The sequence below is a fragment of the Vipera ursinii genome, assembly GCF_947247035.1.
Source record: "Vipera ursinii genome assembly, chromosome: Z".
Classification (NCBI taxonomy): domain Eukaryota; kingdom Metazoa; phylum Chordata; class Lepidosauria; order Squamata; family Viperidae; genus Vipera; species Vipera ursinii.
The window spans coordinates 60,644,469-60,671,975 of record NC_139517.1 but is presented as its reverse complement, the minus strand read 5'-3'; the positions used below and the strand labels follow the sequence as shown (position 1 = coordinate 60,671,975).

At 44.0% G+C, this 27,507-nt stretch overlaps 1 protein-coding gene across 1 annotated transcript in view; it reads left to right on the top strand.

The window, feature by feature from the left end:
- The window catches only part of ADCY1 (adenylate cyclase 1), a gene marked incomplete at its 5' end in the record, with an annotated part of 504,540 nt that overhangs the window by 69,762 nt on the left and 407,271 nt on the right, over positions 1 to 27,507 (top strand). The window contains one exon of the mRNA XM_083378277.1: positions 10,055 to 10,204. Coding sequence (XP_083234403.1) covers positions 10,055 to 10,204 — 150 coding nt within the window. The remainder of the gene's footprint in view (positions 1 to 10,054; positions 10,205 to 27,507) is intronic.

The window sequence follows — 27,507 nt, the reverse complement described above, 5'->3', positions numbered from 1 at the left end:
ATATCAAAATGGTTGCCAAACTAGCAGGAGGTGGGGTGGGGAGCTGCTGATCTCTCTGGAGAGGGAATGTTGACCAAGTACTCCACATGTCCTCCACCTGAGGCAAGTCCCTGGGCAGGATTGAGGAGCTGGAAAGATGCAATGGGAGGCCTGTGTTAGTTGAGCTGCCTCTAGTTTGCTAGGCCCTGGGTGGGGATGCCTGGCTGCCCTTCGAGCTGGGCTGCCTAGATTGGAGTACGACTCTAGGCTATTCCTGAATATACTATGACTCACTAGTTTGCTGCCTCCAGCAGCCCCCCTTCTTGTCTGCTGTTCAACCACCAGTTTGCTGCTCTCAGTTGCCTGTTTTCCAGCATTGTGCTGCTTAGTTGCCCTATGTTGCCCTATGCTGCACTATTTCACTTAGCTGATGAGAGTTTTAATAGTCCACTGTTCCAAACATCTTCTGAATTTGGTGGTGAGTTAGACTTTCATATTTTTTTTCAGTTGTGGCCACTGCCACCTCAAAATAAAAGGTCTGTAATTCAGTGATATAGCATATGCTATGCCAGCAGATTCAGCAGCTAGCATTTGTCAAGAATGAAAGTTTTGCAGCTACGTGCCTCTTTGTTTTCATCATCATCATCATCATCATCATCATCATCAGTTGGAAGGGACCTTTGAGGTTATCTAGTCCAACCCCCTGCTCAGGCAGGAAACCCTATGCCATTTCAGACAAATGGCTGGCCAGTCTCTTCTTAAAAACTTCCAGTGTTGGAGCATTCACCACTTCTGGAGGCTGTTCATTTCAAGCCCATAAAAGTGAATTTATGATGACAAAAGGACTGGTGTGAAAAGGGCCCAATGTCTACATTCCAGATAGTTAAAAGAATGTGATGTTAAGCTGAGCCCATGATGCAAAATCATCTGATCATTTTGGGTTTGTAAAAACTCTTCATCTAGTGAAAAGACAATTTTGGTGGCCAAAGATGAAATAGAATATTAAAGACTATGCAGCTTGTTGTATGGTTTGTGCCTCCATGTAGCAGTTGCTTGGGAAAAACCCAGGTTTATTACAACCAGTAGCTAATCCTAAAAGACTCTGGGAAGAAATAACAATGGATTTCTTAGTGGAATTACCGGAGAGTGGTGGAAATACTTTTATATGCAATAGTTGATTTATTTTCAAAACAAGCACTTTGTAGCTTGTCCAAAGCTTTCCTCAACTCAGTTTAACCAAGATGTTTGTGCAGCATATTCATAGGCTGCATGGAGTGCCTAACCAAATCATATGAGAGTGAGGGGTACAATTCACCACAAGATTTTGGAGACAGTTCATCTGATCCATAAGATTGTCACAAGGTCTCAGTTCCTGATTTCATCTGAGTACCAATGGTGTGGCTGAACGTTCTAATGCAATGATAGATGTTATCTAAATAATCAACAAAATGATTAGGCATATTTATTGCCGTTTGCAGAAGTGGCATACAATAATGCAATACATAGCACTACTGTTTTTACACCTTTTAAAATAATTTCTGGGATTGAATATGTAGCTATGCCTGAGATCCCTTAAAATATTCCCATATCTACTACTTTAAACATGTAGATGGATAATATAAAAAGCACATGGCTAGGAGTGTGCAAAGCTTGGAACATGCACAAAATAATAATAAAAAACAAGCAGATAAGAAAAGAGTCACCCAAAAAGTGTTTAAAGTAGGAGATAAAGTATATTTATCTGCAAAATATATGAATTTAAGAGTTGTTGTTGTTGTTAGCTGTGAAGTCGTGTCCGACCCATTGTGACCCTATGGACAACGTTCCTCCAGGCCTTCCTGTCCTCTACCATCTTCTGGAGTCCATTTAAGCTCACGCCTACTGCTTCAGTGACTCCATCCAGCCACCTCATTCTCTGTAGTCCCCTTCTTCTATTGCCCTCGATCTTTCCCAGCATTAGGCTCTCCTCCAGTGAGTCCTTTCTTCTCATTAGGTGGCCAAAGTATTTGAGTTTTAGCTTCAGGATCAGGCCTTCTAAAGAATAGTCAGGGTTGATCTCCTCTAGGACTGAGCTGTTTGATCGCCTTGCAGTCCAAGGGACTCGCAGGAGTCTTCTCCAGCACCATAGTTCAAAGGCCTCAATTCTTTGGCGCTCAGCCTTTCCTATGGTCCAACTTTCACTGCCATACATTGAAACTGGGAAGACCATAGCCTCTACTATATGCACTTTTGTTGACAGGGTGATGTCTGCTTTTTAGTGTGCTGTCTAGATTTGCCAAGGCTTTCCTCCCCAGGAGCAAGCGTCTTTTAATTTCTTGGCTACAGTCCCCATCTGCAGTGATCTTGGAGCCCAGGAAAATAAAATCTGTGACTACCTCCATTTCTTCCCCATCTATTTGCCAGGAATTGAGAGGGCCGGATGCCATGATCTTGGTTTTCTTAATGTTAAGTTTCAACTTAGGTTTTGCACTCTCCTTCTTCACCTGCAACAATAGGCTCTTTAGTTCTTCTTCACTTTCTGCCATTAGAGTGGCATAATCTGCATATCTTAGGTTGTTGATATTTCTTCCGGCAATCTTAATTCCAACTTTTGATTCATCTAGCCCTGCCTTTCTCATGATGTGCTCTGCATATAAGTTAAATAGGCAGGGCGACAGTATACAGCCTTGCTGGACTCCTTTCCCAATTTTGAACCAATCAGTGGTTAGGTGTCCAGTTCTCACTGTTGCTTCTTGACCCGCATATAGGTTTCTCAAGAGACAAATAAGATGGTCTGGTACTCCCATCTCTTTAAGAACTTGCCACAGTTTGTTATTATCCACACAATCAAAGTCTTTAGCATAGTCAATGAAGCAGAAGTAGATGTTTTTCTGGAACTCCCTAGCTTTCTCCATGATCCAGTGTATGTTAGCAATTTGATCTCTAGTTCCTCTGCCTCTTCGAAATCCTGCCTCTACTTCTGGTAGTTCCCGATCCACATAATGCTGAAGTCTAGTTTGTAGGATTTTAAGCATGACTTTACTAGCATGAGAAATGAGTGCAATGGTGCGATAGTTTGAACATTCTTTGGCACTGCCTTTCTTTGGAATTGGAATGTAAACTGATCTTTTCCAATCCTGTGTCCACTGTTGAGTTTTCCAAATTTGGTGGCAAATTGAGTGTAGCACTTTTACTGCATTGTCTTTTAAGATTTTGAATAGCTCAGCTGGAATACTGTCACCTCCACTAGCTTTGTTGTTGCTCAGCTTTTCTAAGGCCCACTTCACTTCACATTCTAGGATGTCTGGCTCGAGGTCAGTGACCACCTCATTGTGATTATCAGGGACATTAAGCTCATTCTTGTATAGTTCTTCTGTGTAATTTTGCCACCTCTTCTTAATCTCTTCTGCCTCTGTTAGGTCCCTGCCATTTTGGTTTTTTATCATGCCCATTTTTGTATTAAACGTTCCCTTCATCTCTCCAATTTTCTTTAAAAGATCTGTGGTCCTCCCTATTCTATTGTTTTCTTCTATTTCTTCCCCCCCTCCCCGGAATGGCGGTAATGGCCGGCGGCCTGAAGATCGGCCGGGGCTTGGCCCTTGTCCTTATTCTGGCTGGCAGGAACTACTGTGGCCTGAAGATCGGCCAGGATTACGCTTTAATGCCCGGTTGGGGGCTAGTGCTCCCATTAATATTCCGGATTGGACCTGGGACTGGACCGTGGTGGGAGGACGGTCTTGGATTTTTCATCAACCGCCCCAATTGGTGTGAGAGACCAGTTGGGAAAGGTTTACCCTGGGATTCCTCACTTTGTCCATGACAGGCTAGATGCCTCAGCCGTAGTGAGAGGACGGTTGGGGTTTCTTTTTTATGAGTTCCACCCAGGTGAGAGCTGAGTTGAACTAATTGGACTGTGAAACATCTACCGAACTTTATGCTATCAATACCATCGATCCACCCATTATTAACATCAGCCCTATGCGGACATTTTTCATTATTTTTGGTTCCCTTGCACTACTCTGGAGCCGATTTGTATGCCCTCAGGGGGGTTTCTCCCTCCTGGGTTCGACCTGCTGCCCTTTCCTGCACTCCCCCTTAATGACGGGCCCAAGTGTTGGGACCCCGAGAGGTGGTTGGGCTTAGATAGGGGCCTTGAGCGGAGACGTATCAAGAGGCCTCTGATCCACTTTTTAGCTGGTTATTTTAAAAGGTTAGGGAGGGTGAGGGAGGGGAGGGGATTATTAACTGGCACTCTGTCCAGGCCGGTTTGGGGTCCCGGCAGGTCAGGGCTTAGGTTAGAGGCGGCTGGTTCTGGATGTGTTGGGGTGGGGCTTCAAATCCCCACGACGATAGGGAATGGCAGCAGGTGTGTGCACGGAGGGCCATATCGACATCCGGGATCGCGCCCCCACTGCTTGCGAGCAGTGATGCGCTCTGACCCTCTGGCTAGCACCCTTTTGCCCAGGGGTGAGGGTGATCAGGCCCCTGAGCTCCGGCTGGTTAACCTTAATGCCAGATCCGTTGCTAATAAGGCTCCCCTCATTCGTGACTTGATCGAGGAGGAACGCGCGGATCTGGCATGTATTATGGAAACCTGGTTTGGCTCGGAGGGAGGGGTTCCTCTGATCGAGTTATGCCCCCCAGTTTTCCGTGTGCTACACCAGCCACGGGCTCAGGGTAGGGGCAGCAGGGTGGCAGTGGTTATCAGGGAGACTTTATGCCCACGGGAGACGACCATTGTCCAGATTGGCAGGAGTGAGTCCCTCCTCCTGAGATGTGGTTCTCGGGTTCAGATGAGCTTGTTGCTTACATACCTGTTGCCCAGCTGTGTGGCAACAGCTCTGCCTGAGCTGCTCGACACCCTCTCAGGGTTGGCGGTGGAGTTCCCCAGGCTCATAGTGCTGGGTGACTTCAACCTGCCTTCCCTGGGAGGGTCATTGGAGCTAGCCTAGGAGTTCATGGCTTCCATGACGGCCATGGACCTGACCCAGGTAATTCAAGGCCCGACCCATGTGGGGGGTCACACTCTCGACCTGGTGTTCCTATCTGGACAGTGGTTGGATGATTTGGGAGGGGGTTTACTGGTTGTTACCCCCCTGTCATGGTCCGACCATCATCTCCTGCAGCTGGTCTTCTGTTACGCCACCCCCCGCTGCTGGGCAGCAGAACCAACTAGATGGTTCCGCCCCAGGCGCCTAATGGACCCTGAACGGTTCCAGATGGCGCTTGGGTCTATACCCGTCGCCCTCACTCACAGCCCAGTTGATGCCTTGGTGGATGCCTGGGAAAAGGTGGCCACTGAGGCACTCAACTGTGTTGTACCCTTGCGACCTCTGACCCGGTGCAGATCCCATTGGGCTCCATGGTTTTCTGTGGAGTTCCAGGAGATGAAGCGTTGGAGACGGGGTCTAGAGAGTGGTTGGAGGTCCAGCTGTTCCGAATCTGACTGATTGCAGCTAAGAACCTTTATAAGGTCTTATCTTGCTACGATGAGGACGGCGAGGGCTAATTACTTCGCTGCCCTCATCACGTCCGCAGATAATCGCCCGGCCGCCCTGTTTAGGGTGACTCGCTCCCTTCTTCACCAGTAGGTGAGGGAGGATCCCTTACAGGAATGGGCCGAGGAGTTTAGTCATCATCTGACGGACAAAATCGCTCAGATCCGGCCTGGCTTGGACTCTGACTGGGTGGAGTCTGACGTGGAGGAATCAGACAGTCTTGAGCATGTTATCTGGACTGAGTTCGATCCTGTTTCCCCTGATGATGTGGACAGGATCATGGGGAGGCTGATCTCCACCACCTGTTTGTTGGATCCGTGCCCCTCCTGGCTGGTTTATGCGGCCCGGGAGGGGACATGAGGCTGGTTCCAGGCAGTAATAACTGCTTCTTTGAAGGAGGGTGTCTTCCCCGCCGCCTTGAAGGAGGCGGTGGTGAGACCCGTCCTCAAAAAGCCTGCCCTGGACCTGGCTGTTTTAAATAACTATCGTCCAATCTCCAAACTTCGCTTTCTGGCGAAGGTTGTTGAGAGTGTGGTGGCGCATCAGCTTCCTCTTTTCCTGGAGGAAACTGATTATCTGGACCTGTACCAATTGGGTTTCAGGCCCGGGCACAGCACGGAGACGGCATTGGTCACGCTGGTGAATGATCTCTGGTGAGCTCGGGACTGGGGTTGCTCCTCTGTCCTAGTCCTATTAGATCTCTCAGCGGCTTTCGATACCATCAACCATGGTATCCTACTGCGGCGTCTCAGGGGGTTGGGAGTGGGAGGCACCATTTTACAGTGGTTCTCCTCCTATCTCCTGGGCTGCTCGCAGTTGGTGTTGACGGGAGGGCAGAGATCCACCCCGAGGCCTCTCACTTGTGGAGTCCCTCAGGGGTCGGTTCTCTCGCCCCTCCTGTTCAACATCTACATGAAGCCACTGGGTGAGGTCATTCGTGGTTTCGGGGTGGGGTATCATCAGTATACTGATGATACCCAACTTTTTCTTTCCACCCCGAACCAACCCAGCGATGCCCTCGCAGTGATGTCCCGTTGCCTGGAGGCGGTCCAGGTCTGGATGGGGAGAAACAGGCTTCGTCTCAATCCTTACAAGACTGAGTGGCTGTGCATATTGGCATCTCGGACTAACCAGTCCATCCCACCTTTAACGATGGGGGGTGAAGTGTTACCCCCCGTTGATAGGACTCGCAACTTGGGTGTCCTCCTGGACTCACGGCTTAATTTTGAGGACCATATAGGTTCCGTGACCAGGGGGGTTTTGCCCAGGTTCGCCTGGTGCACCAGTTGCGACCCTACCTGGACCGAGATGCCCTACGCACAGTCACTCATGCGCTCGTGACGTCCCGTTTAGACTACTGCAACGCTCTCTACATGAGGCTGCCCTTGAGGACCACTCGGAGGCTTCAACTGGTGCAGAATGTGGCCGTGCAAGTTGTGATGGGGGCTTCCCGATACTCCCATGTAACACCTCTACTCCACGAGCTGCATTGGCTTCCGGTTGCCCTACGGGTGAGATTCAAGGTGCTGGTGATGACTTATAAAGCCCTACATGGCTTGGGTCCGGGATATTTGAGGGAACACCTGCTGCCAGCATCAAGTTCCTTTCATCCAGTGCGCTCACACAGGGAGGGTCTCCTCAGGGTGCCGCCAGTAAAAGACTGCTGGCGGATAACACCCAGGAGAGGGCCTTCTCTGTGGGTGCGCCTGCCCTCTGGAAGCAGCTGTCCGTGGAGCTTAGGACTTCCCCTGACCTTCGTTCATTCTGCCGGGACCTGAAAACATGGCTCTTTGAGCTCTCCAGCCCAGGCTGAGAATTTTTAAGTGGGGTTTTTATATTAAGGGATAATTTAATCTTTTTAAATTGTTTTTTAACTTTTGTATTTTGTATTGCTGATTTTAAATACCCTGTAAACCGCCCTGAGTCCTTCAGGAAAGGGCAGTATATAAATCTAATTAAATTAAATTAAATTAAATTAAATTATTTCTTTGCACTGTTCATTTAAGAAGGCATTCTTATCTCTTCCAGCTATTCTCTGGAATTCTGCATTCAATTGGGCTCATCTTTCTTTTTCTCCCTTGCCTTTCGCTTCCCTCCTTTTCTCAGCTATTTGCAAAGCTTCCTCAGACAGCCATTTTGCTTTCTTGCATTTCTTTTTCTTTGGGATGGTTTTGGTTGCTACCTGTTGTACAATGTTGCGAACCTCTGTCGTAGTTCTTCAGGCACTCTGTCTATCAGATCTAATTCCTTAAATCTATTTGTCACCTCTACTGTATATTCAACAGGGATATATGATTTAATTCATACCTGAGTGGCCTAGTGCTTTTCCCTATTTTCTTCAGTTTAAGCCTAAACTTTGCAATGAGAAGCTCATGGTCTGAGCCACAGTCATCTCCTGGCCTTGTTTTTACTGACTGTGTAGAGCTTCTTCATCTTTGGCTGCAGAGCATATAGTCAATCTGATTTCTGTGTTGATCATCTGGTGATGTCCATGTGTAGAGCCGTCTCTTGGGTTGTTGGAAAAGAGTGTTTGCTATGACCATCGTATTCTCTTGACAGAATTCTATCAGCCTGTGCCCTGCTTCATTTTACACTCCAAGGCCAAACTTGCCTGTTATTCTGGTTATCTTTTGGCTTCCTACTTTAGCATTCCAATCCCCCATGATGATAAGAACATCATTTTTTGGTGTTAGTTCTATAAGGTGCTGTAGGGCTTCATAGAACCGGTCAATTTCATCCTCTTCAGCACTGGTGGTTGGGACACAGACTTGGACTACTGTGATATTGAATGGTTTCCCTTGGATTCGAACTGAGATCATTCTGTCATTTTGAGGATTGTATCCCAGTATTGATTTTCCTACTCTTTTATTGACTATGAAGGCTACTCCATTTCTTCTGAGGGATTCTTGCCCGCAGTAGTATACCTGATGGTCATCTGAATTAAATTCACCCATTCCTGTCCATTTTAGTTCGCTGATACCTAAGATATCGATGTTCAGTCTTGTCATCTCTTGTTTGACCACGTCCAGCTTTCCTTGATTCATGGATCTTACATTCCAAGTTCCTATGGAGAAAAAATCTTTACAGCATCGGACTTTCCTTTTACCACCAGACATATCCACAGCTGAGCATCTTTTCAGCTTTGGCCCAGTCACTTCATTCTTTCTGGTGCTACTAGTATTAGCCCTCTGCTCTTCCCCAGTAGCATATTGGACGTCTTCCGACCTGAGGGGCTCATCTTCCAGCGTCATATCGTTTTGCCTTTTGGTACTGTCCATAGGGTTTTCATGGCAAAAATACTGGAGTGGGTTGCCATTTCCTTCTCCAGTGGATCATGTTTTGTCAGAACTCTCGGCTATGACCTGTCCATCTTGGGTGGCCCTGCACGGCATAGCTCATAGCTTCATTGAGTTACGCAAGCCCCTTCGCCATGACAGGGCAGTAATCCATGAAGGGGGAATTTAAGAGTACCGAATAGAAAACTAGGGCTGAAATACATAGGTCCTTTTACCACCATAGGGATTATCAACTCAGTTACAGTGAAGTTACAGTTACCAAGGGGTTTAAATAGATACATCCAGTGTTTCATTGTAGCTTGTTGAAGTCTTTTCAAAGTTCAAGATTGAGACCAATTGGAACCCAACCTCCATTTCCAATTTTAGTGAGGGAAAAAGTGATTATGAAGTAGAAGAAATCTTAGATTCTAGATATTGTAGGGGGAAGCTTCAGTATCAAATAAAATGGAAAGAATACCCCTTAGCTGTGGCACAGTGGGTGGCCACTATAAATGTTAGAGTAGATAGGCTAAGGAAATTCAATTCAAAATATCCTAACCGACCCTAGTAAAAAAAGGGAAATTGACAATGTAATAGTAATCAATGAATGTATATGTTTATTTTAATATTTTCAAGATCCATTTTTCTGTTGAGGGAGCAGCATGTCAAGAGTGAAAGTTTTGCAGTAATGTGCCTCTTTGTTTTCATCTTGCCATTCGAGTAAGTGGGGGGGGGGGGAATGATGCTTTCAACTGGGTTAGTTAGAGAAATGAAACCTTTCCAGTTCTTCCGAAGTTTGCAGAGAGAAGGCTGCCTGGAAACCTTTCATGGACATTCTAGCAGGTGTGGAGATTAACAGACAGGTTCTCGTAACAAAGAGAATTTGTTCACATGAGCTGCATGGACTTCTGGGGTGTTGGGCTAGGAATGTCATTGTTATATGCTATGGTTAGATGCCTTGGGATTTTAGAGATAGTTTTCCTTCGCCTACATCATGCCATGTATTCAATGAACCAAAACATTTTTCAGCAATGGAAGTAATCCTGGACTTTATTTAGATATCTGAGCTGGAGGTTGGCACATTTGCAATTAAAAGATTTGTGATGGCAGATCTGTTAAACCTGCAACTCCTGACAGTTGGAAAACCTAATGACTGAACAAATATTGAGAATAGCAAACAAGGTTTAAATATCAAAATAATCAAATAAAGTTAGCAGTATTTTATATAGAATTACAGTGACATGGTGATGCCACGGTGCCTTATAAGTGCCTATATTATAACATCTTCTTTTGTCCCTTCTCTTTTTTGTTTTCCCTTTGCAGCTTATGGCCAATACTATCCTTTTTGTCAGTGTAAACCTGTATGGGGTCTTTGTAAGGATATTGACAGAGAGGGCGCAGAGAAAGGCCTTCCTTCAGGCCAGGAACTCCATAGAAGACAGGCTGAAGCTGGAGGATGAAAATGAAAAACAGGTCAGTTAAAATATGGTTGTTGTTTTTTCTTCAACATCACAGTTGAATAAGTCCGATCTTTATGGAAACTTATCTATAAAGCTATAGCTTTATTCTTACAGTATATTGTTGTCTTGTTTTTTTATTGGCTGTCAACAATGAAAACACATGTTTTATGTTTTTTATATTTAACTTAATTTTAGATTAGATAAAGTAAAAAAAAGCCTTGGTGGAGCAGTGGGCTAATGCCTCCTTAAGTAACACCAGCTGCCTGCAATTAGTGCAGGTTCGCAACCCACCAGGCTCAAGGTTGACTCAGCCTTCCATCCTTCTGAGGTAGGTAAAATGAGGACCCAGATTATTGGTGGCAATAAGCTGACTTTGTAATAATGCTGCTGGGGGGGGGGGCGAAAGCCCTAATAAGCAGGCATATACATAGAATGAAGGGTATTGCTAAGCACATTGGTTTGTGCTTAAATTGTAAGCCGCCCTGAGTCTTCGGAGAAGGGCGGGATATAAATGGGATTAAAATAAAAAAAATAAAAAAGCCTAGAGAATTGTTATGAATAAGGTATCACTTTTGCACATGTCATTTAATTTGCAAAGTAGTTTTTGTAATAAAATGTCTTCTCTTATCTCAGAAATATTAGTATGAATGGAAGGAGTAATTTAATAAAAAGAACAATCTACACTGTTGGGCTAAAATTTATTATAAATTTACACAGTTTTCCATAATAAAATACTAAACAGATGTTATGCAAAAGATGTTATGCACTAGTTTTAAGGCAATTCATTTGCATCAAGATAATTGAAGTAAGTGTTAAGTTCTGGCTGAAGCGCTCAATAAAATAAAACACTGGAGACATGGTGATCTCTAGTGTAAACTTTATTAGGCATAGCATACTAGTGTGATAGAAGGAAAGCTAGCTCTGGCAATATGGTGGGAAAAAGATAATTAAAAGAATGAAACTTTCCCTTCCTCTGTCACAGTTCAGGTCATGCTGTCCAATTAATCTTCCAGCAATTCTTATGAGAAAAAAACTTTGGTTCACCAAAACATCTCTTTAGTGGCCTCGGCTCTCACACTGATAGGGAACACCTGTGGATCCTAAGCTCTCCCTTCCCCCCTCACAATTGTAGGCAAGCTGGAAGCAATATGGCAGTCCTAATAATAATAAATATTCGTAGCTTGACAGGCTGCCCCTTACAGAGGTAGGGGAACATGGGAAAAAAATATGCATTATTGTTTGTTAATCTTTTCCTTCTACTGGCCCTGGCTTCCGGGGTACTTGGCGTGTAATCACTTTACAAACAATCCACTTTTACATGATAAGCTTTTACCCATCTAGCTTCTGACATTGGATACCACTTCCACTTGATTAAGTACTGCAATTTCCCTCTGTGGATTCTGGAATCGAGGATTCATTTGACCACATAATTTATTTGCCACTCTACCATTATTGGGGCCAGGGTTGCCTTCTGTACTGCTTTCATTGTAGATCCCCGGTATGGCTTCAATAAACTGCAATGGAATATTGGGTGCACTTTACCCAATGTCCTTGGTAGTTTAAACTCTACTGTCACTGGATTAATGACTTTTATGATGGGGAAAGGGTCTATGTACTTAGGTCCTAATGTTTTCCAAGTTTGTCTCAATTTAAGATACTTAGTAGACAGATACACTTTATCTTCTACGTGGAATGCTCCCTGGGGAGCTTGCTTGTTATCTGCTTGTTTTTTTCTGATTCTCGGCTGCTTTAGCTAAAGCTTTCTTTGCATCGCTCCAAACCCGTTGGAACTAATCTATCCAGTCAGTTAGGGTACCCAAGGAGGGAGGCTCCTGAGGGCATTCTGGCATTGGCATGAACTCTACCCCATGGCTAGTTTAAACAGAGTGAAACTGGTGCTGCTGTGCTCTGCATTGTTATATTCCACCTCCACAAATGGCAGGAGTCCTGCCCAATTAGTTTGCTGGTAGTTGACATAACAATGCAGGTACAGCTCTACCATTGCATTAGATCGTTCTGCAGCTCCATTCGTATTCAAATGAAAAGCTGAACTGAGCCCCTTGGGGGACTCAATCATCCTTACAATCTTCCTTTGGAACCTAGTAGTAAACTTGACCCCACAATCTGAAATGATGTGCTTAGGCACTCCATGCAGCCAGTAGATGTGCTGCAAAAAATATCTTTGCTAGCTTCTGGGCGGAGGGGTGTCCAGCACATGTGATGAAGTGGGCTTGCTTGGAAAATAGGTCTGTAGTCTCTGGTAGCTCCAATATAAAGTCCATGGCTATCTCCTTCCAGGGTCTGGTTAGGTCGTCCACCTGCTACAACAGTCCTGGACTCTTCCCATAGTCTCTTACTGGCCGCATAAACTACACAGTTCCTCACATAACTATCAATGTCTTTCTTCATCTTTAGTCACCAGAACTGATGATTAGCAAGATGCAATGTCTTTAGGAATCCAAAGTGGCCCGCTTGCTTGGCATCGTGGCTGCATTGCAAGACTTGCAGTCACAGGCTGCCTGGTGTCTGGGATATACAGTTTGTCCTCCTTCTATGCCAACCCATCCCTCATGGTTAACTCTCTTTGATGAGTCACAAACCATGCATCAGTTTGTAGCTCCTGCCTCAGTTGCTGGGCAAATGCATTGGTGAGAGGTAAGCCCCTCTTCTTCTCTTGCCACCTCATTGTAGCTTGTGCCGCTTGTTGTCTATTGGGAACGATGGAAATCACCACCTCCCCCTGAGTGCTCTTGTACTGGGGCATGTGTGACAGGACAACAGCAAGGAAATTTTTCCCCCGAAATACATTTTAACTCAAAGTCAAATCTTTTAAAGTACTGCGCCCATCTGACTTGCTTAAGAGAAAGCTTGTGGTGGGTCTTCTAAGTTTTTAATGGGGCTTTGTTTTCCTCCAGGAATTGCCTCCACAGTAGTTGTGCCCAGTGTACCAGAAAAGCCTCTTTCTCCCACACAGCTCACTGCCATTTTATCACATTTAGCTTTCAAAATGTGTACACGCATGGCTGTAAATTTTCCTTCTTATTTCACTGGAGGAGAACCTACATCTACATCTACATCTACATCACTGGCATCTGCCTGGATCACAAATGGCTCCTCTGAGTTTGGATGTTTTAATACTGGTTTGGCTATGAACAGCATCTTCAATTTTTCAAATGTTGCTTGGCACTCCATTGTCCAGTTCAAGGGCTGATCCGGCCAAGACTTTTCTCCTCCTTTTCCAGTTTTCAACAGCTCAGTAATTAGAAAGGTAATTGTGGCAAAAGAGGGGATGAATTGCCTGTAACAATTTGCAAACCCTAGGAAGCTCTGCAGCTGTTTGTGGGTATGAGGGGCTTGCTACTCCAAGATGGATTTCACTTTCCCTGGGTCCATTTCCACCCCCTTGCATGACACACGGTAGCCCAAGTAGTCCAGGCTAGACTTGTGAAACTTCTATTTTGACAGTTTAGCATACAGCTTAGCATCCAATAGCTTTTTCAGCACTTGTCAGATGAATTTCACATGTTCATCCATGGTCTCAGTGTAAATGAAGATGTCATTGATGTACATCAAAGCCCATTTATATAAATGCTCATGTAGCACCTCATTTATGAGTTGCAAAAACATGGCAGGTACCCCTGTAATCTAAAAGGCATCACCTTAAATTGGTAGCTCCCAAAGGTGCAGTTGAAGGCAGTCTTCCTGTCTTGACCTACTTCAAACCCACATCTTAAGAAAGCAGAACTCTTGGAGACAGTTTCTTCCAAGCAGGAACTTTTACTAAGAATAGGAAATAGCAGGCATAATAGAGAGGATCTGAGGGATTCCCTTACAGATCAATATTTTTATAAGAGTTTTTATTAAATTTTATAGGGTAGGAAAAGGATATGACCAGGGTAAGGATCAGGATTTGGGATGGGGTTAGGATCAAGATTAGTGTAGGAATGGGGTTGGGAACAACATTGGGGTTGCCCCCCAATAACATTTTTGTCAGGACCCACCCCAATCCACATCTTAGGAAAGAACGAACTCTTGAAACAGGAATTGTCCAAAAGGAGCTTTTACTGAAACATGATTGGTAATGGGAATACTAGACAGGATCTGAACTGTGTTACAGTTTGGTCCTTTTTAAAGAGTCCCCGGGTCGAACCCCCTCCCTCCAAGCCATCTGGTTTATCCTGGATCAATTAAAATTCAGGCGTCAAATCCTTCCATGGGAAAGAGGGAACTCTCATGTCTTTACGACAATTGCTCCCTTCCTTTAGAGATTCTAATCAGAGATACAAACCAGATCTCTTCCCCCCCCTTCCTTTGTTGTTCTCAGTTCAAAGGTTCTTCCCATGGTCCTTGAAGACAGCCTCCCATCAGGCTGAATACACATCCTCTCTTCTCCTCCTTGGAAAAATGGCAGAATCCAGGGGGAGGTATAAGATTTTAGAAACATACAGATAGAGTTTTATGAATGGGATATAAATGGATTCTGACAATTTTCAAGTTTTAGCAAACAGACTATTATCCAGGTACATATGTTCAATTAAGACTAATTAATATAACAGTAAGTAGCTATATTATACTATATGCTAAATGATAATCATATATGGTATCAATTAGTCAATACATATCATTCTCCTTACTAGTATATATTCAAAATAGCATATCACATTCATTTGTCGATAGTTCATTTTCCTAACCATTGGTAAAATTTATCCCATGTTTTATAATAAATTGAATCCTCTTTCTCTTTAATCTCTAAAGTTAATCTGTCCATTTATGTACATTCTAAAATGTTCTTGATTAAAATCTCCTCACTTGGTAGGTTTTCATTTTTCCAGTATTGGGTAAATGCTATTCTCACTGCTGTCAATAATGCAATTTTAAATACTCATTCTCCTTCTCATACTTAATTTCTAATATTCCCAACAAAAACAATTCTGGTTTAAATTCAACCTGTATTTTAGTCATCTTTTCCAACCTTGTATATATCTTAAGCCAGAACTTTTTCACTTTAGTGCATACCCACCAGATACGTTAATAGGTACCTGGTCTTTGTTTACATTTCCACCAATTATTTGCAGTATTTTAAAACATTTTAGCTAATCTTACAGGTGTCATATGCCATCTATAAAACATTTCATACAAATTTTCTTTAAATGAAACTCTTTTAGTCAATTTAATATTTCTATCCCATAATTTTTGCCAGTCTTCCAAATCTATAGAATGTCCGAAGTTTTTTGCCCATGTTATCACTGTATCTTTTACTTGTTCTTCCATCTTCAAGTTTAGCAGAAATCTGTAGAGGTTTTTAAATCAGGTTTTTGTCTGTTTTTAATAATATTTGATCAAATTCTGTCTGTTGTTTATAAAATCCCATTGTCTTTGCATCTTTTCTATATCTTGTTTGAATTTGTAAGTATGGCCACCATGCTAGGTCAATACCTTGTCAATGTAAGTCTTGTCTATCTGTCAATTTTCCTGCCTTATCTAGAATATCTTTGTAGGTAATGACTTTGTCATAGTTAATTAAGTTTGGGTAAGCAAAAGCTTCCATTGTTGAAAGTCACTCAGGTAATTTAATATAGATTTTCTGCTTTATTTTTTCCTATTGTCAGAATCCATTTATATCACATTTCATAAATGTATAGGTAGAACAATGTGCTTATTCTGGGGATTCTGCCATCTCTCCGAAGGGAGGGGAGAGGATAGACTTAAGGCAATCTTCAAACAACAGGGAACATTTGAACTGGGGGAGGGAGGAGGGGGAGAGACAGATCTGGTTTGCATCTTCATTTACAACTGAAAAGGAAAGCAATAACCATAAAACCAAGGAGAGTTCCTTTCCCATGGAAGGGCCTGACACCTATTTCCTAAGATGTGGATTGAGGTGGGTCCTGACAGTAGATGGAATCTGCTTTAAGAGTCAACCTGGAAGGGAAAACCTTACCGGGGGACTTTGCAACAAATACAATGTCTGGCGACGAAGCAAGACAGGAGGGAAGCCCCATGGAGGGGGAGTCTTCCCCCCAAATGGAATCCCAGAGACTATGGGAAGCTGAAGCGGCATATTCCCCCGGGGAAGAAGCGGTGGAGCAGTACAACCGAAAACCCCGGTGGTCGATGGACGTTGGAAGGAAAAGTGAGTGGGAAAAGGCTTCGGGAGAAGCAACCCTGAGGCAGAGTAACCACCAACCGGAATGGAGGCAAGAGATGGACAGTTCCCTGCATGCCAGTGAGGAGGAGCGGATCCTGGAAAAGGCCATTGATCTGATGAAAGCAACCCTGAGCTCACTGAGGGAGGAGAGAGCTGAAAATCGCAACCGAGGCAGCACCTGGGGACGCAACTGGAAAGGTAACGGAGGGGATCCAACACCTGAAACCCCGGGGCCGTCCAATGGAACAGGAATTGCTGCCTCAGCAGTACCCACCTACCCCAGAACCACAGGCGGGGACCAGGATGAGGAACGATACCGGCCACGGCGCAGACAACGCTCCAGCCAAAGACTCCCGCCCCTGGAAGTCAAATTCAAGGGGGAGCCATCACGACTGGGATTTTTCCTAACCCAAGTCCTCAGCTACATGGAAGAGTATGGACGGGACATCCCCAGTGACAAAACACGCATCCGAATTGTGCAATCTGCCCTGGACGGGATGGCTACAGACTGGGTGGTGAACTTGCATGACTCTAACACCCCAGAACTCAACGACTTCAACCGATTCATGTCATCTTTGAGGCGGCGGTTCGAGGATCCTTTGGCTGACCGTAAGGCCCGGGAGAGAATCAAAATGGTGAGGCACGGCAGGCGAGCAGTGGCTGATTATACCCAAGAATTCCGAGCCATTGCCAGCAAGCTGAACTGGCCAGAAGACATACTCCTTAGCCACTTCAAAGACGGTCTAAACTACGACCTATATGATGCTTGCCTGCCTCGAGGAGACCCACCCCATCTCGACGACTGGTACATCCTGGCGGAGGAAGTGGAAATAGATCTACTGAAGAGACACCGCAGAGGAAAACCATGGGGCCGCCTGCCACCCGAGCAAACACGCGAGGGGGAAAAACCACCAGCCACAGCCAAAAAATCAACGGGTTGCTTCAACTGCAGGAGAGAGGGCCACCGTGCTGCAGAATGTCGTTCAAAAGCCCCCCCCCACGAAAACCAGAGGCATCATCCTCCAAGAAGCCGGGGAAGCCCCAAGGCAACACAAAAGAATCTTCCATGAAGGGGACAGGGGCTGTAGAGTCCACAATTCCTGCCAGGAACTGGGATTGGACTCCGGCCTGCACCGCAGGGACAGTGGACAACTCGGAAGACAGCTCAGAGGGAGAACCATTGGTAAGTGGACCCCTTTTACCCATACTTAAGACAGTGACTATATTAGCTTCCCCTATGCCTGAAGCAGCCAAAATAAAAGCTCTGATAGACTCTGGGTGCATCCGCTGCCTTATCAGCCCAACGCTGGTGGAGAGATTGAGCATCCCAGTGAGGAGGCTAAAACAACCAATCTCTTTTAATCAATTAGAAGGGACAATAGCAGGGGGAGGACCAGCCACCCTAGCCACTTTACCAATCCACCTATCACTGGGGCCCCATGAGGAGGACATAACGTTTATAGTGGCCCCAGGCATGGAATGCCCAATGATTCTAGGACTGGAATGGCTGAAGAAATGGAACCCCGGGATAAACTGGAGGAGGGGGGGCAGAAGAACTTAGACTCCAAAAGCACCCCCCCAACCCAGAGGGAGGAGACAGCAGCAGTGGGGAAAGAGAAGGGGTTACCAGAGATACCGGAGGAATACAGGGACCTGGCTGAGGTTTTCAGTGAGGAAAGAGCAGATGAGCTTCCCCCCCACCTCCCCACAGACTGCACCATAGAATTCAAACCTGGGGCAAAACTCTGAAAACCCAGGATGTATGCCATGAGCCCAAGGGAAATGGCAGAAATGGAAAGATTCATAAAGAAAAACTTAGAAAGAGGATTTATTGAGCCTGCCAAACCCAAAGTGGCCGCCCCGGTTCTGTTCAGGGAGAAGAAGGATGGTTATTTCTGCTTGTGTGTGGATTATAGAAATTTGAACACAATTAGTGAATGTAATCTGTACCCCCTTCCCCTAATGAAGGATATGCTATCCCACCTATCGAAAGGAAAGATTTTTTACCAAACTAGACCTGAGGGAAGCATACTACCGTATTAGGATTAAGGAAGGAGACGAATGGAAGACTGCATTCAATTGCCCAATGGGGTGCTATCAATTCAAAGTATTGCCATTTGGACTGCAAGGGGCCCCCGCAGTCTTTATGCAATTAATTAATGATGTGCTGAGAGAGCACCTATATAAGGGGGTCCTGGTTTACCTCGATGACATCCTTATCTTCACAGAAACCAGAGGATCATATCAAACTAGTCAGAGCAGTCCTGAAGAAGTTGCGAGCTGCCCATTTATATGCTAAATTATCGAAGTGTGAATTCCATCAGGAAAAAAATGACTACCTGGGATATCGCATATCTCCAGAGGGCATCGAAATGGACCCTGAGAAGGTCAGGGCAGTACTAGAGTGGGCACCCGCCCTGCACATGGAAGCAATTACAAAGTTTCCTGGGGTTTGCAAATTTCTACCGCCAATTCATCCCCGCATTTGGCCAAATAGCCATGCCCCTCACAAATTTGTTGAAAACGAAGGGGGGGTCACCCGTGAAACCCAGCCAGCCTCTAAAATGGTCAATGGAATGTCAAGCAGCATTTGAGAGGCTAAAGAGACTTTTTTCTGCTGAACCCGTCCTAAAACACCCAGATCCCGACAAACCTTTTGTAATACAGGCAGATGCGAGTGATGTAGCGGTAGGAGCCGTACTATTACAAGAAAATGATGGGGGGACGTTGCAACCATGCGCATACACATCCAAAAAACTCACAGAAACAGAACAACGCTGGCCAATATGGGAAAAAGAGGCATTCTCGTTGAGGTGGGCATTACTAACATGGTGCCAATTTTTAGAAGGAAATAAAATACCTTTCCAGGTCTGGACAGACCACAAGAATTTGGATGCACTAAAAACGCCCAGGAAGCTCACTCCTAAGCAAGCCCGCTGGTCCCAACATTTTCACCGATTCAATTTCACTCTCGAACACTTACCGGGGGGAAAGAACTTCTTGGCAGATGCATTATCCCGCATGCCCCAATATAACACCACAAGAGTTACTGACTTTAAACCACTTGTACTGGAACAACAACTGGCAGCACCAGTCACCACCAGGACACAAGAAAAAATGAAGCCGAAGGTAGATAGCCAAACTGGAATAGAATTCAGGAAATCTTTGGAAAGTGATGAATGGTTCCAGAAAAATAGACATGTGTGCACAATTAAAGATGGACTGCCATGGGTGGGGGGGAAGCTATATATACCGGCCACACAGAGAATCAATTTCATGCAACTGTGCCATGATACAAAATCATCAGGAAACATTGGCTTTGTAAAAACCTTACACTTAACTAAAAGGCAATTTTGGTGGCCATCTATGAAAAAGGACATAGAAAGCTATGTGGGTAGCTGTCAAAATTGCGCGATGACCAAAAGACTGCAAGGGAAACCACCAGGTCTGTTACAACCGGTGACAAACCCCTCAGCCCCATGGAAAGAAATAGCCATGGATTTTATCGTAGAACTGCCAGAAAGCAATGGAAACACCATAGTCTGGAGTGTCACAGATCTGTTCTCTAAGCAAGTACATTTCATACCTTGCCAAAATATCCTGACCGCAAAAGCATTAGCAAAACTTTTTGTACAGCATATTTACAGATTGCACGGGGTACCACAACGCATCATATCTGACAGAGGGGTGCAATTTACGTTGGCATTCTGGAAAGAATTTTTATCCCTCTTAGGAACCACCCAAGGACTGTCATCTAGTCACCATCCTCAGACAGACGGAGCTTCTGAAAGACTTAATAATATACTTGAACAATATCTGAGATGCTTTATTAATTTTCAGCAGTCCGACTGGACGGACCTACTGCCTTTTGCAGAAGTAGCATATAATAATGCAGTCCACTCAAGCACAGGTTACACTCCTTTTCAAGTAGCTACAGGCCAGAGTTTCAACCCAATACCAGAACTAACCCCAAAAGAACCGGTTATCCCTGATCGGAAGGAATGGATTGCTCAATTACAAAATACATGGCCAATCGTTAGGAAAGCATTGGAAGATGCCAGAAAAGCATACAAGACACAGGCAGACAAAAAAAGAACCGATCCCACACCATTTAGGGTAGGAGAGATGGTATATTTATCCACAAAATACCTGAAATCACTCCAATCCTGTAAAAAACTAGGACCAAAATATATTGGACCCTTTCCAATTAAAAGAATCATAAACCCAGTAACAGTTGAATTAGAACTACCCAAAAATCTTAGATGAATACACCCAACCTTCCACTGCAGTGTATTAAAGAGAGAACAACAATCACCACTACGAGCAAAAATCCCACCACCACCACCACCCATCATGGTGGAAGGAGAACAACATTTTGAAGTGAAAGAAATCTTAGATTCCAGAAAACACCATGGAACGATACAATATTTAGTGGCATGGAAACACCTCCCCTCCTCAGAAAATGAGTGGGTTAACAAATTCCATGTTAAAGCACCTAGGTTGCTTAAGAGGTTTCATACAGAATACCCGAACAAACCAGGCTAACATTTATATGTTTTCTTTCCCCACAGATGGACTCATCTTTTTTCTGAAAGGAGAGCCGAATGTCAGAATCCATTTATATCACATTTCATAATTGTATAGGTAGAACAATGTGCTTATTCTGGGGATTCTGCCATCTCTCCGAAGGGGGGGGGAGAGGATAGACTTAAGGCAATCTTCAAACAACAGGGAACATTTGAACTGGGGGAGGGAGGAGGGGGAGAGACAGATCTGGATTGCATCTTCATTTACAACTGAAAAGGAAAGCAATAACCATAAAACCAAGGAGAGTTCCCTTTCCCATGGAAGGGCCTGACACCTAAGCAAATGATGAGAGCCTGACCAAATGGATGAGGGGAGGGGCTGAAATGCGAATGCTTTATATAGGATTGAAATGTAACTTTGTTAGATTCCGTCTTGTATCGCCACAATCGATTCCATCCTAGTAAACAATTTCCTTTTGGACTAAACTTGCATCCAAGAGTGCTTATTTCCTAAGATGTGGATTGAGGTGGGTCCTGACACCCATTCTAAAAGAAGTACATTCCTTATAAAGTGATTTTAGAAGTATCTATATATTTTACTTTTCTTGTACCATAGAAAGGCATGCCAACCAATTTGTAGTTCATGGCCCTCTAGATGCAATAGTCTTTTATTTCTCAATGTAATCCATTCTTGGTAAAATGGCTGCTTGATAATATAGTCTCCAGTCTGGGAGTCCAAATTCGCCACTATTTTTAGCCTCTTATAACATTTTCACTTTAATTTGTGATTTCTTCCCTTGCCTGATAAATCTCAATGTTGTTGCATTTAGGTCATCAAAGAAAACCTTTCTCAATTTTACAGGGATCGTTTGTAATAGGAAGAGTATTTTTGGTAAAATATTCATTTTAACTGTAGCTATTCTTCAAACAGCGACAGTTGAAGATTTTTTCCACTTTTCCAAGTCCAGTTTTATTTATTTCAAAAAATCTTTCATAGTTATCTTGCTATGTAGTTATCCATTTGGGTCTTCCCCATTCCTAGAACATCTGCAAGTAACTCAGTTATCAGGTCTAGGAGGTCCTCTTCCTTGTCTTCTATTAAATTTTGATTAAAAAGTATGACGCCCGCTCCATCTCTATCACCGTGAGAGAATCTTCCAGTTCTCCATTTATTTGGACCAGTTTTTCATTTTCATCTTTTAAGGATTCTAATTTCTGGTCAACTTTGACTGAATTATGTTCCATTTTTTTGGATCTTTTGCTGATTATCTGTAATCGTTTGTTTAAAATTTTCAATTTGAGAATCTATGTTAATAATTTTTTATTCATTTTATCAAGATCATTTTTCATATCTTCATGTTTTTTTGTCGAGGATGCTGTCTGGCTGCAATTGCCTGCAGAATGGTCTGAGTGTCTTTTTCTTGGGCATCCATTTTTTTCCGCTGCTGCACTGTCATAATTGGGTGTTTTTGATATACTGGACTTGCAGAGGTCAAGGCAGGGGCAGAAGATCCTTTTCTCCCAAGTTTAGATAGGTTTTAAGTGCTCATCTTGGTCTCTATATCTGATATTGTAATCCACAGGGTGGCCAAATAGCCAGCATTTATAATCCAATAAGCTCCTATTGGTAGGAGGAGGAGGAGGAGGAGGAGTTTCTTCCAAGTGGGAACTTTTACTAAGAATAGGAGATAGCAGGCATAATAGACAAGATCTGAGGGATTCCCTTACAGATTGATATTTTTAAAGTGTCCCTAAGCAAACCGCACCCCACAGTTCATTCACGTGGTTCAGACCGGCCAATCCCCTGGTGGTAAGTCCATCTTGGGAAAGGGAAGATAACATCAATCCAGTTCTGTTTGCAGCACAATCATTCCAGAGCTCTTCACACCTCATTTGGAGAAATAAAACAGGTCCCAGAGGTTTGTATATCTCCCCCCCCTTTCCTAGTTGCCCGGTAAAGGAGAAGAGGTTCAGAGAGATGCATAGTATAGAAAGCAATTTGTTACATTGTAATGAATAGAACACATGAAGGCAAATAAACAAAAGGCTACATTGTAGTTAATAGAGGAAGTGAAAGCAATAAAACGTGCATGCCTATCCCTTCTCCCTCTTGGGAGTTGGCAGAATCCAGGGGAAGATGATGTTTGGTTTTAGATCAGAGGAGATAGTTAGAAATGAAATATAAATGGATTCTGACATCCTGCCCCTCTTAAAAATAGGAGAGATCCACCTGTAGAGGAGAAAAAAATATAGAGGTTAGCCTGGTTTGTTGAGATATTCTGTATGAAACATCTTTAGCAGTTTCGCTGCTCTGATGTGACGTTTATGGACCTACTCATTTTCCGAGGAGGGAAGGTATTTACATGTTGCTAGGTATTGACATGCTCTTTTACCTTGAAGTGTTGTTCTCCTTCAACCATGATTGGAGGTGGTGGTGGGGGAATTTTTGTCACTGCACGTTTTTTTTTACTTCGTCTGAAAAGCTCAATTCCAAGTGTACATTTCCTTCTGTTCTGCACCTGTGTTGATAACCTATCTGGTAACCATAGTGAATGTCATGTGGTATAGCTATGTTATGAGTTAGTTATGCTGTGTGCGCAAGCGTAAAAAGTTTTTCTAGTTTTTGTCTTTACATTTTTTTTACTGTCTGATGAGAGAGGATGTAGTCGGTTAGCTTTTTTGTTTATATATATATTTTTCTTTTGTGATTAAAGGTTTTTTAAATAGAATTTGTGTCGGGCTTTGTTTTTCTTTCACCCACACACATTATGCATCATCTGAAGCATGGTCCATCGCCCTCTGATAGGAAGAAATATTCCTTGACATTGGTAGCAGAGGATGGTTTGATTTATGCTTTTAGATGATGCATGTTTCTGAGGCTGTTATCAGTTAGTTAGTTCTGGTGTCTGAGGAATCTGTGATTAACTGCTGAAACATGTTGGGAAGGAAAGCATGGATAAAAAGGGAGGCTCGGAGCCTGTCACTGGGGCATCTTCTTTTGAGTTTACAGACTCCGATCGCTTCAGCCACATGCCTTGGAGAAGACGCACCTGCTTCTGTCGATGATGCAAGGTTGGTCACTCCTTTTTTTGATTTCTTAAGCTCCATGGCAGCTGCCCCTGAAAGAGTTCACACTCCAGGGACTCATGATGAATATCAGTGGTGTGGAGCCAAACCTAAAGTTTGGGAGGAAGAAATTGCTCCAAGCCTTGAGCAAACTATGCATGAGAAGGCTGTTCAAAGCTATTGTGAACAAATTGAAAAGTTTGAACAGGAGCTGCAAAAGGCAAAGATGTTGGCAGCATAGCATAAGGAGCATGGTAGGGTTTCTGCTGGTTTTCAGATTCCAGAATCAGCCATATTGCAGACAAAGCCACACCCGCAAGAATTGGCCATCTTGCCTTCTTCTCCAAAGCCAAAGTCACGCCCACCATTGAGTGTCATGTCAGATGAATGGGAACTGGAAGCTCCTATGTCACAATCACATGACTAAGGGCAGTCTCGAATGTCTACACACAGAGTCACAATGATGCCTGAATCTAAAATTAGAGCACCATCTGCTGGTGAAGCTGCATTAAGACATGAATTGCAAAGCCTGGAGCTCTCACTCTCGCAAATGTCCATGCAGGAATCATTGCTCACGCAAATTTTCTACAGTTACCTGAAGCTCCATCCCCTGATGGTGCTAGAATTCCTGCTAATATTGCTTCTATGCAAGTCCGTCTACCTGACAGAGCACAGCCATATGTAACCCACATGCAATTGCCACTGGATTCTCAAACACAAAGGCCAGTGTCATCTGCAGGTCATGCTAATGCCCCAGCCCCAGCCCCACTGCCTCCTGCTGGCCAGGGTGGACTGACAGCTCAAATACAGTCACAGCCAGCACCAGTACCAGCGGCAGCTCCAATGCAACTGTCACAAGTCCAGGCACAGCCTGCACAACCAGCGCCTCCCGTAGGTCAAGTCTGATTTGCACAACCTGCACAGCATGTACCTCAACTTGAGCCTTGGTGGAGCAGTGTGCTAATGCCTCCTTAAGTAACACCAGCTGCCTGCAATTAGTGCAGGTTCGCATCCCACCAGGCTCAAGGTTGACTCAGCCTTCCATCCTTCAGAGGTAAGTAAAATGAGGACCCAGATTGTTGGGGGCAATTAAGCTGACTTTGTAATAATGCTGCTTGGGGTGTGTGTGAAAGCCCTAATAAGCAGGCATATACATAGAATGAAGGGTACTGCTAAGCTTGTAAGCCACCCTGAGTCTTCGGAGAAGGGCGGGATATAAATGGAATTTAAAAAAAAAACCTGCATGTTCCTCAACAGACACCCTCTATTGTACCACTGGCTGGTGACCTAAAATTAAAGCGGTCAGGACAGAATTACAGGGCATGGGTCAGTGAAGTTGCCCTATTGCTATGCAGAGAAGGTACTCACATGATGGTGTTTAATCCTCCTGCCCAGCCATGGACTCCTGACATATGGGACTTGGATAATAAAGCATGTACAACATTATTGATGTCAATGGACACTGAGCTGCAGCTCACATTTTCACAAGATGCAACTGCCCAACAAATTTGGACTCAATTAGAGACATGTTATCGGCCTATGTCAATTGAGTCAACATGTTTATTTTTGTCTGAGTTCCATGGTTCTTGATTAAAACCTGGTGAACGTATCAGAGAATATTTGACTAAAATGAAAGGAATTAGAAAAGAGCTGGGTAAAAAAGGTTATCCTATTGATGATTTTCAAATGATCAGCATTATCATCCATTCATTGAATTACGAGTAGAAAGATGCTATTACTAAGATTAATCAAGTGCCTATTGCTCAACGCACAGTGGATCATGTATGCAGGATTTTAACTGAAGAAGCACTTATGCAAGCCGCGCCACATTTAAGGGAACCACCTGCATTAAAAGCTCCCGCGAGGCGTCCTTTCCGTGGAAGGGCCTACGTTCCAAGGATGCCAAGATGCTACCTCTGCAATCGTGTGAGACATGCCACCTGGGATTGTCCCCAACGATATCCAGCGCCTGTCACATACCAGGCCAGAGGAACAGATTCCATAGGAGGCAGAGGTAGAGGCGGATGACAAGGTCATGGTCGTGGTCCCAGGCGTGATCCACAAGCTCCACTTGCCACATTGGTTGTAACCAATGATCCACAGCCTCAACCAGAGCACGACAGATGACTTCTTTGGACTTTGGACAGTGGAACAGCATTACATGTTACCTACAGAAAAGAGCTGTACACAGAGATGCACGAGCCTGAACCTGAATTTCATAAATTTTACTCTTTTTCAAATCATCCTGTTCAGGTCATGGGAAAAGGAACTGTTTATATTGAAGAGCTCAGTGCATCCATTCCCAACATTTACTACGTTCCATCTGCCAATAGTAATTTGCTTAGTCAGAGTCATTTGTCTAGGGTTTCTAAATTTCAGGTCCATCACCTTGAAAAAGCAAGTTATGTAGTTAAAGATGGAGATATTGTTGCTGAAACCATGTTGATTGGTGGTGTTTATTATATAAAGCCAAAGTCTAAACTGCAAGAGCAGGCAAGTATACAAGCTCCAAAAAGGGAGAGCACAGGCCCAGTGAGAGATGTCCCAGAGAAAGATCCTGTTGCTACTCCAAAGGCTCCTAAAACTAACAGGAGAACAAATAAGACACAGGTTGCTCCTGGCAAGCCTGGGGTTCCTAATAAACATGCTAATGTTGAGAATTCACTATCAGGTAAACATTCCAGGTGTATCCATAAGTGGCATAGAAGATTGGGTCATGCCAGTTTCTGTGTTCTGAAGAAGATGCCAGAGTTTGGAAGAGGTTTGGATCTAAAGGGGTGTAAGGTGTTTTTGGACTGTGCTGTCTGCAAGAAAGCCAAATCCAAAGCAGCAGCAATTCCAAAACGTGCTACATGCCTGTCAACACACTTTTTTGATTTGGTACACACTGACATAGTGGGTCCTTTTACACCAACAATTGGTGGTAAAAGATATTTCTTGACAATTGGTTGATAATTACTCTAAATATGGATATGTATTTCCTATGAGAGAAAAATCTGAGACCTTTCAGGTCTTTAAAGACTTTGCCAATCTTGTCTACACCCAATTCGAAGTCAAGATCGCCAGAATTCAGAGTGATCGCAGTGCTGAATTCATGTCTCAGCATTTCCAGGACTGGATGCGTAAGAATGGGATAGTACATCAAACTTCAGCTCCTTACACTCTGGCGGAAAATGGAGTGGCAGAACGCAGAAATGGGGTTCTGCAAACCATGATGCGTTGCCTACTTGAAGATGCTAACCTCAGTCTCCCAGACTGGGGTGAAGCTATTAAATATGCTAATCATATCATCAACCATACTTGGAGTAGTGTAATAAATCAGACCCCTTATTTCATGTTATATGGACACAAGCCTGACCTCTCACATCTCCATATTTTTGGTTCATATGCTATGGTGAATATTCCCTTGGCCCAAAGAAAGAAAGGGGGTCCTGCAGCAAAAAGAATGAGATTTATGGGTATTGATGATAATTCAAAATGGAGCAAATACATTGACTCTCATCATATAATAGTGATTTCACAATTTGCTGCTTTTAAGGAAGATGCTGACTGGTCCAGGATTCATTCTAACGATCC